Source organism: Mastigoproctus giganteus, chromosome 3 (assembly GCF_048544385.1).
Source record: "Mastigoproctus giganteus isolate SK-2022 chromosome 3, ASM4854438v1, whole genome shotgun sequence".
NCBI classification, from domain to species: Eukaryota; Metazoa; Arthropoda; class Arachnida; order Uropygi; family Thelyphonidae; genus Mastigoproctus; species Mastigoproctus giganteus.
In genome coordinates, this window is record NC_143577.1 from 11,445,032 (window position 1) to 11,458,745 (window position 13,714).

General features: G+C 37.9%; 1 protein-coding gene across 3 annotated transcripts in view; it reads right to left on the minus strand.

Moving 5' to 3' along the window:
- Nucleotides 1-13,714, minus strand: part of sws (patatin like phospholipase domain containing sws) — a 469,178-nt gene that overhangs the window by 219,881 nt on the left and 235,583 nt on the right. For all 3 annotated transcript variants that reach the window (XM_090369181.1, XM_090369180.1, XM_090369179.1), the window contains one exon: nucleotides 4,862-4,990. In XM_090369181.1, the coding sequence (XP_090225307.1) occupies nucleotides 4,862-4,990 (129 nt within the window). The remainder of the gene's footprint in view (nucleotides 1-4,861; nucleotides 4,991-13,714) is intronic.

Consider the following 13,714-nt stretch of genomic DNA (forward strand, 5'->3'; position numbering starts at 1 on the left):
TTCAATCTGTATGCTAGTAAAATAGCGTTACAGTGAGTTTTTACAGCGTTATAGTTAGATACGGGTTATAATATAAGAACAGCGCTATAGCAAATCAGCGTAAAGCGAACCGCGTTATAACGGGGGGCCTGCTGTACTCTATTAAACTGGCTAGTTTATTCATTCATCGTGGAATTCTTGTTCTGTATGTTCTTAACAATATATATTATTAGCTATATGGTGCAAGGATTTAAAGGTCTATCACAATTCTAATGTATCTGCATTCGGTGTGCTATCTCCTCAGTTGATAAACGGCATATATTTTCTCTTCTGAAATTAAAATTTATTCCTTTGCCTTTAACAACTGCTACCTCTCCTCTCATCTAATCATCCAACTGAGAACTCTGTAATCACTCCCTGAAAATGGTACCTGTGCCGTCAGCCCTACAATATCATCAAGTTCATGGGTGACGATCAAGTCTAGAATATTCTTGCCCCTAGTACTTTCCCTGCCATGCTGATACAATATAATAGTCCCCTAAATGATTTAAAAATTTTTGTTCCTGATGGTAAACCCCCTCCTCCCACTTGTCCCAATCAATTAGGGGCCAACTGAAATCACACACAAGACACTCATACCTGCAGGCCTATTCCATTTGCAAAGTAGAGGCTATAATTGTAATCCTCAACTTTCTAATCTATATATTACTCCCACTCCCATTATATCTTTGCTTCTAACTACTAAAATGCTAACTACTAACTAACTTCTGAATCTGAAAAAAAAAAAAAAAAAAGACTTTGTTACACTTAAGAGGAATGCCCCAACATCACTTCTACCTTCCCTCTTCTTTCTAAATACATTTTACATACATTAGTGAAATTCACATTCCCCTATTTCCAGGTGGCACCATGTTTCCGCTAGCCGTATTATGTCAGCTTGAGTTCTTCTAACCAGCAGTTTAAATTCAATTTTATTACTCTCCTGACATTACTGTAAATGCAGTCAAGATTAATGTTCTTATATAATTTCCTACCCTGACACACTCCTTAAAGTTATTTAAGCTTATTTCCCTGGCATTAACTTCCTGCTCAATTGAATAGAGTTACTACCTCTGAAGATCTTGCCAAGACTCTACAGGTAAAAGACCCATTGGGTGGCAGTGATTACAATGTACTAATGTGGAATTTAATTAAAAGCATAACTACTTTCAAGGGTAAAGGGAAAGGCTTTAGCTTTCATAAGGATAACAATAGCAGTCTCAGACAGTTTTTAAATTCTATGGAGTGAGGCAACTAATGATGTTACCAACAGCAAATTCTAAATGGGAAGCACTTAAGGAGGTAATCATAAAGGCTACTAGGCTTTTCATACCAATTAAGAAATACTGTTCCATGCATAGACCTAAATGGATGTCTGATGAGACTTGTGGAAGAGAAGAAAAGTGTGTGGGATGCATATAAATTATTAGGTGATACATAAGCATATTGTATACATAAATTAGTCTGTAATCAAATTGCAAAGGAGGGTAGGCAAGCTAAGACAGATTACGAGCAGTCTCTGACAAAGAATGCCAAGACAAGCAGCAAACAATTCTATGCTTACATTAACAGTAGAAAGAAGGGGTGAATCACACTGAGCCATTTGATGTAAATGATTTAACTGTTGATGACACTGTCAAGACTGCTGACAAACTGAATAGGTATTTTGCATTTATATTCACACACAAGGAATTCTTTTGGAAGAGGATGCCAAAAGAATATCAAACTAAAAGCATCTAAATGATTTTGTGATAAATGAAAGGAGTGGAAGAGAAGACTGAAATTGTTGAAGTGAAACAAAAAAGGTGCAGATGGAATCTTTCCAATTATATTAAGGGAGTCAGCAAGGGAGGTAAGCAAACCCTTTGCCACAATTATGAGAGCATCCTTGGATTCAGGGGATGTTCCAACAGACTGAAGATATGCAAATGTATCCCCTATTCACAAAGGGGATATATTTGAACTATGTCATGAGTAATTACAGACATGATAGCTTAAAGCCCAGGAAAATAATGGAATCACTGGTTAAAGAAGTTAAGGAGGACTACCTAAACAGGAATGCAATTATACTGCAGTCACAGCATGGATTTGTTAAGTGGCAGTCTTGTCTGATCAATCTATTGTTGTTTGGTTTTTAGGAGCATTAGCAACTAAGGCCATATTGCTCCAGGGATATGCGATGGTCATTCACTGACCTTTCCGCATCCTCCGTATTTGGTAGTATGGGCTCGAACCTCAGTCTATCAAGAAGCGTGTGGTACGCACTGCTGCTTCTGCCCACCCGGCTACGGAGGTGCCTGACCAATATGATTGGATACTATGATGCAGTAACAGAGGAATTGGATTCAAAAATTATTTTTGATATCATATACTTGGATTTCAGGAAGGCTTTTGATACTGCTGCACATAAGACTGCTGTATAAACTGGAGCAATGTGGCATTAAGGGCAAATTACTGCTATAGATAAAGGGATGGTTAAGTGAAAGAAGGCAGAGTGGTTATCAATGGACACTGCAATTCGTGGAATAATGTTATTAGTGGAGTCCCCCAGGGTTCAGTGCTGGGTCCATCATTGTTTTCAATATTTATTAATGATACTGATGAAGGTATATCAGGCTTAATGTCTATGCATTAAGCCTGATATACCTTGACAGGGTAGATAATGACAGTAATCAGGGTGAGCTACTGCAACAAGAGTAAGAAAATTAGATCAATGGGCTGAGAAATGGCAGTTGATATGATGATTTGACATATTCAAGATACTGCATATATATATATTAATAATTGATCCCAGATTACCATAACATACCAACCGTGTGGTACTACACTCAGGGAAGTGGAAAATGAAAAAAATATCTGTGGATAATTGTACAGTCAGATATGATATTCTCTAAGCAGTGCAAACAGGTGCCAGGGCAGATCATGGGGTTTTGTCAATGATATACAGAAACTGTGGTAGTAGGGATAAGGAGGTGATTATCCCTGTGTACAAAGCCATGGTTAGGCCAGTACTGTATACAAGTTTCGAGGCCTTACTCTAAAAGATGTAGATTTGCTGGAAAATGGGTGCAGAGAAGGAAAACAAGCAAACTGTGCAATCTGGAGTCTAGGTATCTGATAGAGTTGTGTAAGGCCTTGATTGGATTGAGTAAGCTAAATGTTTATGGCATTCTTCCTCTTGCTGAGACTACACATGAGGGAGCATAAATGGAAGTTGAGGAAGGATGGTTGCAGGATAGATGGGCAGAAGTTTGCCTTCAGCCAGTGGTTGGTTTGTTGGAACAGGCTTCCAGCTGTTGTGGAAGTGGATGGTATGAATAAATTCATTCAAAAAAGAACCAGACAAATTCTTGGAGGGTATGGATGGATGAAGTGTGTACTTTTTTTTTTCTTTTTTGCTGATTCTTTATAAGCTTGCTTTCTTGCATCATTAGCCATTACTAATATTAGCTTTTGCAGCAACATATTACTCCAACTGATATTAGATTAACTGTAGCCACAGACAGGTAGGGGTGTAAGTGATTCTCATACTGCTTCTATTGAAATATGGAGGCTACTGCATGTTGGAAAAGAAGTCCCCGGCTGCTTCCACCTGTCAAATTGCAGAAGCCACCGAGGGGTCTTCTATTATGGCCTCCAATAGCTAGTGATGTGGGCCCACATGGCACAAGCAAGTGGTCTGTATTAGGTTTACTAACAGAGTAACAACAGGTGCACATATACTTATGTATACTAATACTAGGAGTACAGTAAATAAATCTGATGAATTTAAAGTACTCGTCAAGACATAAAATGCAGACAGGTGGGGAGTCATTACTGTATAGACTGTATAGAAAAACAGAGTGGGTCAGTAAATCAGAATGTTTAATGGGGGACTTTAACCTTCTAGATATTGATTGGAACTCATGTGTTGGTCAGTCACAACAGCAGGAAGATTTTTGTGATGACTCATGTAGAAAACACTAAATACACTGTAAATAAACTATACATTGGGCAGAATACAATTTGTATAATATGTAGGATACAATTTTTATAATATGTAGAATAGGTACAATCTGATTATCGGCAGTGACTTTTCATTCATTAAGAATTTGCAGTAAAAGAAACAGTATGTAGCATGAGAGAGAGAGAGAGAGAGTACTGATGTGGGACTTAGTTAAAGATAACTAATGTCAAGAGAAAATGGGAAGGGCTTTTGCTTTCATAAAGGCAAAAACTTTCATAAAACTTGGTTATGAAAACATTATATTCATCCTTCACCCACTGGTGTGCCTTGTAGCTTCACCTTGAAAAGATGAGGCATCTGTGGCCAAATTTCTGTTCTATTCTTTTTCATATATTTTCAATATATATCTGCATGTATCAGTAGAAATATCTTTCACTAATCTTGTTGATTTCAACTTCTTTAAAGATGTGAGAAACATTATATGCATTGGTGTAGCTTTGCTGGCTACCAGCTAAGAAATTCCACATTGAAAGGCACAAAGTGTTGATATATACAGAAGCACAAATTCTGCTCATTGTGGCCATTTGAAATACTAGTCAAAAGCTCAACAAAAATACTTTCATTATTAATACATATCACAGAACATTTGGAATGTATTGTTTACACGAATGAGTGGAATTCTGAAAAAATTAAAAGGGACTCCAATGTTTTATTCTCTTTAAAAATTAATTATTACTTTAGCAAGTAGCTTGTGTAATACTGAAAATTCTGAAAATACTGAAAATTCACTGACAATAATTATGTTGTAAATAAGTGATAGGATAATACTTAATATGGGCATGGTAACATTATTAAAATTATATTATATACTTAAAGAGTGTCTCCAATTTTACTAACCAATTGAAGTCAATGCATAATACAACTCCATAGTAAAAGCAGAAAGTGGAACATCTTCAGACACAGATAAAATTGCTACAGTGGAAAAGTTCGAACCTGATGGTCTGGAATCTATAGTGAGGGCTTCACCTATATAAAATTAAAATAAAGTAAAAATGTCTTTCATTACAGCATATTAGTTTAAACAACAATAGTATTAGCATTCTTTCATATTAAGTAAAAGAAATTCACATTTTCTGTAAGAAAGTAAACATGATACTGTCAAATCAGAAATTTTTTTGATTAGAAGAAACTTGGCAAACATTCATAAAAAGTGACTTTTAAATTGGAAAGTACATTTGTTAATGAGATAAGGTAAAAGTAGAAGGGGAAATTGTACGAATTAATGAAATTTTTGGATATGAGCAGACACACAGCAAGAATAAGATAACTGTTAACATCTGTTAATAGTTATTATCCTAATATAATCAGAAATAAACTCCATATACACATTATTACCATACAAACCCAAATATCACACTTGGCATTATGCCAACCAATTGCAAAAAATGGGAACTTGACTCTGATGTTGGTCTATCACAGTATAAATGTGCAATCATGCAAAAACATTATGGTATGGGGAAATTTACAGGTATGGGGGGATACTAGCTTGAGGGGGTTCACAGACAAAAGGTTAACAGTGGCCGCAGGCAGAGGCAAAGGTGATTCTTGCACTGCTTCTATTAGAATGAGCAGCAGCCTGGAATGCAAAGTAATGGAGTTTTCCAGGACTGCTGGGAGTCATAATGGAACAAGTAAATACATGGGCTGTGTTAGGGTAACTAAGAGTAGGAACAGGTGCATGTATACTTGCATGTACACCAATGCTAGGAATATAGTTAATAAATTTGATGAGCTTGAAGTGCTAGTCAAGACATCAAAGGCAGATATTGTTGGGATATCAGAGACATGGTGTCACACAGATATAAGCAGTGCAGAATTAGAATTTGGAGAGTACAATTTGTACAGAAAGGATAGACAGGACAGGAAGGGAGGAGGGGTTACACAAAATCTAAGGAAGTGCAGCCAATTGATGTTGGTGGACAATGCAGTGTTGAGTCTGTTTGGTGTGAAACACTGGGAAAGGAAAAATGAGTAGGTGTGTGTTACAGGCCTAATGAATCTGACGAGTATAATGAGCAATTGTGCAGAGAAATAGAGTGGGCTAGTAAATCAGAATGTCTTGCAATGGGGGAGATTTTTAACTTTCCACTGGAACTTGTGGGTTGATGACTCGCACACACTAGCAAAACTTTTGTGGATTTATTGGATGACTGTATGACTCATCATGTGAAGGGTCATACACTAATTTAACAATAAATGCCTAAGTAAGTAAAATGACAATATTTAATACAACAAACAACACATTATGATCATTGTTTGATTATAGGTTTTTGATAATGTTAACTGGCAGACATCATCCAGAAAAATATTATGAATACAGGTTTTGATCATTACAGGATGTATATAACACATCAATTAATAATAATGAGTAGCACTTAGTACATCAAACAATTTTCCTCCCAACTCAACTATGGAAAAAAAACCAAGGCACCTTGCTTTTTTTTTTCCATAGTTGAGTTGGGAGGAAACCAATAAATCTAACAAATACCTTTGATTTATAAAATTCCATGAAAATTTTGGGATATGTTTATTGCCCCATTAATAATTGCATCACATATATCTGTATTTATGGCATACATTTTTTAATGTTTATAAGAAAAAATGTATTCTTCAAAATGATTGTAACATGTAGATGTACATTAACATAATTTTAAAAAAATAAATTATTTGTTTGCTTAAAAACTTTTTAAGCAAACAAAATATATAATTAAGGTTTTGTAAAACTGAATTGTAAAACTTTTCTTTAAATATTACTGAATAATTTCATAATAATAAAGCAGATTTGTTGTTGACATGTGAAATTTAGGCCGCCATAGCCAAGTAATCAAGCTTACATAAGTACACATGCTTTGAGCAGCAGGGAGTCATGCTGTGACTGCTAAATACAGTGTCTCTGTATCTTGTGAACTCCTCTGACCATGTGGTCGTCCCCGAGTATAAACAGAAAATTTATTTCTAATAATACAAAATAGTGATTGGCAAATGAAGACACTCATGACAAGGGGGAATGAAAGACTATTTCATTTGATCATCCTATCAAGGCAGTGACGTGAAAATCAAAGTCAGAAATGCATGCCTCTGTTCCAAATATTACAATTTACTTTCAAAATAATCTTCCCTAAATGCATTTCCTAAAACTCCCTATCTATCCATTTTTTCAAAATAAAAACAGTCCTGATATCCAAAACCACTCACACCACAGAATCTCTGAAAGACTGCTAACCCTGATATGTCGAGGCAATGTTAGGTGGGTCGGAAAACTGCTAGATTGGGGGGATACAAGGACTAATAGATTAACAGTAGCCACTGGCAGAGGTGAAAGTGATTCTTGCACTGCTTCTATTGGAATGAGCCGCAGCCTGGAAAATAAGATGCAGGATATTTCAGAGACTGCTGGGAATCATTGGGGTACAAGTAAACACATGGGTTGTGTTAGGGTAGCTAAGAAAAAGAACAGGTGCATGTATACTTGTGTGTACACCAATGCTAGGAGTTTAGTAAATAAATTTGATGAATTTGAGGTATTGCTCAAAACATCAAAGGCAGATATTGTGGGGATTTCAGAGACGTGGTGTCACACAGATATAAGAAATGCAGAACTGGAATTTGGGGAGTACAATGTCTACAGAAAGGATAGACAGGATAGGAAGGGAGGAGGGGTTATGCTATTAGTTAAAAAACACATAAAATCCAAGGAAGTGAAGCCAGTCGACATCGCTGGACAGTGCAGTGTCGAGTCAGTTTGGTGTGACATAAGCATTGGGAGATCAAAATTGAGAGTAGGAGTGTGCTATAGGCCTAATGACTCTGATGAGTATAATAAGAAACTGTTCGGAGAAATAGAGTGGGCCAGTAAATCAGAGAGTCTTATAATGGGGGATTTTAATTTCCCAGATATTGACTGGAATTTGGGGGCTGGTCACTCACACAGTAGCAAGGCTTTTGTGGATTTATTGGATGATTGTTTTCTACATCAGCATGTTCGGGAGGCAACTAGAGGGAGTAATACTCTTGATTTGATTATCAGTAGTGATTCTTCATGCATTAAGAATCTGCAGATAAATGAACCACTTGGTGGCAGTGATCACAGTGTGCTGAAGTGGGAGTTACTCAAAGAGGTAACTACCATTAGGGGTAAAGGGAAGGGGTATTGCTTTCGTAAAGGCGACTACAATGGACTGAGACAGTATTTAAATTCTATACAGTGGGATCAACTGATGATATTGCCAACAGCAAATTCAAAATGGGAAGCATTCAAAGAACTTATCGTGGAAGCTACTAGGCTTTACATACCAACTAAGAAATATTGTTCAAGGTTTAGGCCTAAATGGTTGTCAGATGAACTAATGAGGCATATGGCAGAGAAGAAAAATGCATGGGATACATACAAATTAACACGTGACACGGACGCCTATGATAGATACAAGTTGATCTGTAACCAAGTTACAAAGGAGGTTAGGCAGGCGAAGGCAGATTACGAGAGATCCTTGGCAAGGGATGCGAAGAAAAACAGCAAAGAGTTCTTTACTTATGTAAACTCTAGAAGGAAGGGGATGAATCAGATTGGTCCACTTGAGATCGATGGGTCAACTGTTGATGACCCTGCTCGGGTAGCTAACAAACTAAATGAATATTTTGCATCGACATTCACACATGAGGAGTTATTCAGCGAGGGGAATGCCAGAGGTGTATTCAATTCTAGCAGTAAGCTAGAGAATCTTGTAATAACTGAGAGCAAAGTGGAGGAGAAATTGTTGAAGATAAACACAAGAAAGGCACCTGGGGTGGATGGGATCTATCCAGTTATATTAAAGGAGGCAGCAAAGGAGGTAAGCAAACCCTTAGCCATAATTATGAGAGCTTCCTTGGACTCAGGGGAGGTACCCATTGACTGGAGATGTGCAAATGTGACCCCAATTCACAAAGGGGGATCAAAGGCTGACACAAGTAATTATAGACCTGTGAGTTTAACTTCTGTTCCCGGAAAATTAATGGAGGCACTGGTGAAAGAAGCACTGCAGGATCATCTAGACAAGACTTCAGTTATAGCTAGGACACAGCATGGTTTTGTTAAGGGGAAGTCTTGCCTGACCAATTTGATTGGATACTATGATGCAGTCACAAAAGAACTGGATGCAGGGAATAACTTTGATATTATATACTTGGATCTTAGAAAGGCTTTTGATACTGTTGCACATGGAAGACTGCTGCACAAATTGGAGCAGTGTGGAATTGGAGGCAAGTTGCTGCTATGGATAAAGGGGTGGTTGAGGGGGAGAAGACAGAGAGTGGTAATCAATGGACACTGCTCATCGTGGACTAATGTTATTAGTGGAGTCCCTCAGGGTTCAGTATTGGGGCCTTTATTGTTTTCTGTATTTATAAATGATATTGATGATGGTATATCAGGCTTAATGTCCAAGTTTGCAGACGATACGAAGGTTGGCAGGGTTGTCAAGGACACTACTGACACTATGCTGCTGCAACAGGATTTGGAAAGGTTGAGCAGATGGGCTTCGAGGTGGCAAATGAAGTTTAACATTGACAAATGTAAAGTACTACATATGGGAAACAGCAACCCCAGAGCAACGTATCAACTCTGTGGTACTACACTGACAGTGGTAGAGAATGAAAGGGACCTGGGGGTGGTGGTGCAGGCAGATATGAAGTTCTCTGAGCAGTGCAGACGAGCTGCAAGAGTAGCTCATGGTGTATTGTCAATGATATATAGGAATTTTTCTAGCAGGGATAAGGAGGTGATTATTCCCTTGTATAAGGCAATGGTCAGGCCACACCTAGAGTACTGTATACAGGCCTGGAGGCCTCATTTCAGGAAGGATGTAGAGCTGCTGGAACGAGTACAGAGAAGGGCAACTAGATTGGTGAATGGGACAAAGGGGTTCTCTTACGAAGAAAGGCTTAAGTTTTGCAAATTACAGTGTCTGGAAACTAGGCACCAGCGGGGTGATCTGATAGAGGTGTACAAAGCCTTGAATGGTTTGAGCATGCTCAATGCTGATGGGATTCTTCCTCTAGCTCAGAAAAATCACCTGAGAGGGCATAAATTCAAATTGAGGAAAGACAGATGTAGGATAGATGTGCGGAAATTTGCCTTTAGCCAGCGGGTGGTTGGTGGGTGGAACAGACTTCCATCCCTTGTCGTGGAAGTTGATAGCCTAAATAAGTTTAAGGCTCAGCTGGACAGGTATTTCGAACGAACAGAGGGGTGAAGTGGAAGTGGTTATTTTTATTTATTTATGTTACTTTTTTTTTTTTTTTTTTTTTTTTTGGCTGATGCTGCATAAGCTTGCTTTCTTGCATCAAATGCCTCTACTAATGCTAATGCTAATGCTAATGTGTTATCCTAGATTTTCGCTCTCTCCCCCTCTCTTTCTCTATTCCCTCAAGATGGGAAATGGCCTATATGAACAAACTTACAATTTTTAATATTATTTCAAGTGTCTGCACTGAAATATGACTCCATAACCTTCACTACTGAAAAACTATATGCTTTTCTATATACACACATATTCACTAGGCAATTAACATTTCCCATATTAAACAGGCTGCTAAGACAGCTCATGGAGTTTTTGTCAATGATACATAGAAATTTTGCCAGCAGGAATAAGGTGATTATCCAATAGTATATGATAATGGTGGTTGCAGAAGAGATGTGCAGAAGTTTGCCTTAAGTCAATGGGTGGTTGAATGCTGGAACAAACTTCTGTCTGATGTTGTGAAAGTGGATAGCTTGAATAAAAAAAGGAAGAATGAGATTAGCTCCATGGGGGCAAAGTTTTTACGGCTCCAGCTAATAGAGAAGTTTTTCTTAAATTTTTGCTGTTTTATTGACTTAAATTGGAATACTAATTTTTTTCCAGAAGTAGCTTTATATTCCTAGTAAGGATACTTAGTTTAATTTGAACTTAGATAGAGATTCTGTAGGTTATTACTTAGTATCAGTAAGGGTATCTAACCCACACGTTGGACAAGATTTTGCAGTTCTGGCAAACGCTAAGTTTTTATTATATTTAGCCATTTTATTGACTTAATTGTTATACTAAATTATTTTCTATAAGTAGTTTATACACCTGGTCCTTCGTTTATTTTGAATTTAGATAGCGATTTTGAAAGTTAATACTTAGTGTCTGTAGATTTACTGTTCGTAACTTGTTGCCATTGTTATACAACACAGCGTATATCCTGAACTAGATAGCATAAGGTTTAACGTAAAACTAGATAGTGAAACACTTAGCACTGTATTAGAAATCTGTTGGCTTAGTATACAGTATTACCAATTAATCAGTAAAATTTATTAAACTTATTAAATTTCATTGTCAATTAAATTGTACTTTTTTAACTAAATACATATAACAACCTAGATTTTACAAAAGTAACATTTCAGAGACTGCTGGGAGCCATTGCGGTACAAGTAAACACATGGGTTGTGTTAGGGTAGCTAAGAATAGAAACAGGTGCAGGTATACTTGCGTGTACACCAATGCTAGGAGTTTAGTAAATAAATTTGATGAATTTGAGGTATTGCTCAAAACATCAAAGGCAGATATTGTTGGGATATCAGAGACATGGTATCACACAGATATAAGGGATGCAGAAATGCAATTTGGGGAGTACAACGTCTACAGAAAGGATAGACAGGATAGGAAGGGGGGAGGGGTTATGCTATTAGTTAAGAAACACATAAAAACCAAGGAAGTGAAGCCAGTCGACATCGCTGGACAGTGCAGTGTTGAGTCAGTTTGGTGTGACATAAGCATTGGGAGATCAAAATTGAGAGTAGGAGTGTGCTATAGGCCTAATGACTCTGATGAGTATAATAAGGAACTGTACAGGGAAATAGAGTGGGCCAGTAAATCAGAGAGTCTTATAATGGGAGATTTTAATTTCCCAGATATTGACTGGAATTTGGGGGCTGGTTACTCACACACTAGCAGGGCTTTTGTGGATTTACTGGATGATTGTTTTCTACATCAGCATGTTCGGGAGGCAACTAGAGGGAGTAATACTCTTGATTTGATTATCAGCAGTGATTCTTCATGCATTAAGAATCTGCAGATAAATGAACCACTAGGTGGCAGTGATCACAGTGTGCTGAAGTGGGATTTACTCAAAGAGGTAACTACCATTAGGGGTAAAGGGAAGGGTTATTGCTTCCGTAAAGGCGACTACGATGGACTGAGACAGTATTTAAATTCTATACAGTGGGACCAACTGATGATGTTACCAACAGCAAATTCAAAATGGGAAGCATTCAAAGAACTTATCTTGGAAGCTACTAGGCTTTACATACCAACTAAGAAATATTGTTCAAGGTTTAGGCCAAAATGGATGTCAGATGAACTAATGAGGCATATGGCAGAGAAGAAAAATGCATGGGATACTTACAAATTAACACGTGACACAGAAGCCTATGATAGATACAAGTTGATATGCAACCAAGTTACAAAGGAGGTTAGGCAGGCGAAGGCATATTACGAGAAATCCTTGGCAAGGGATGCAAAGAAAAACAGCAAAGAGTTCTTTACTTATGTAAACTCTAGAAGGAAGGGGATGAATCAGATTGGTCGACTTGATATTGATGGGTCAACTGTTGATGATCCTGCTCAGGTAGCTAACAAACTAAATGAATATTTTGCATCGACATTCACAGATGAGGAGTTATTCAGCAAGGGGAATGCCAGAGGTGTATTCAACTCTAGCAGTAAGCTACAGAATCTTGAAATAACTGGGAGTAAAGTGGAGGAGAAACTGTTGAAGATAAACACAAGAAAGGCACCCGGGGTGGATGGGATCTATCCAGTTATATTAAAGGAGGCAGCAAAGGAAGTAAGCAAACCCTTAGCCATAATTATGAGAGCTTCCTTGGATTCAGGGGAGGTACCCATAGACTGGAAATGTGCAAATGTGACCCCAATTCACAAAGGAGGATCAAAGGCTGACACAAGTAATTATAGACCTGTGAGCTTAACTTCTGTTCCAGGAAAATTAATGGAGGCACTGGTTAAAGAAGCACTGCAGGATCATTTAGACAAGACTTCAATTATAGCTCAGACACAGCATGGTTTTGTTAAGGGGAAGTCTTGCCTGACCAACTTGATTGGATACTATGATGCAGTCACAAAAGAACTGGATGCAGGGAATAACTTTGATATTATATACTTGGATCTTAGAAAGGCTTTTGATACTGTTGCACATGGAAGACTGCTACACAAATTGGAGCAGTGTGACATTGGAGGCAAATTGCTGCTATGGATAAAGGGGTGGTTGAGGGGAGAAGACAGAGAGTGGTAATCAATGGACACTGCTCATCGTGGACTAATGTTATTAGTGGAGTCCCTCATGGCTCAGTGTTGGGTCCATTATTGTTTTCTGTATTTATAAATGATATTGATGATGGTATATCAAGCTTAATGTCCAAGTTTGCAGATGATACAAAGGTTGGCAGGGTTGTCAAGGACACTACTGACACTATGCTGCTGCAACAGGATCTGGAAAGGTTGAGCAGATGGGCTGAGAGGTGGCAAATGAAGTTTAACATTGACAAATGTAAAGTACTACACATGGGAAAAAGCAACCCCAGAGCAACGTATCAACTCTGTGGTACTACACTGACAGTGGTAGAGAATGAAAGGGACTTGGGGGTGATTGTGCAGGCAGATATGAAGTTCT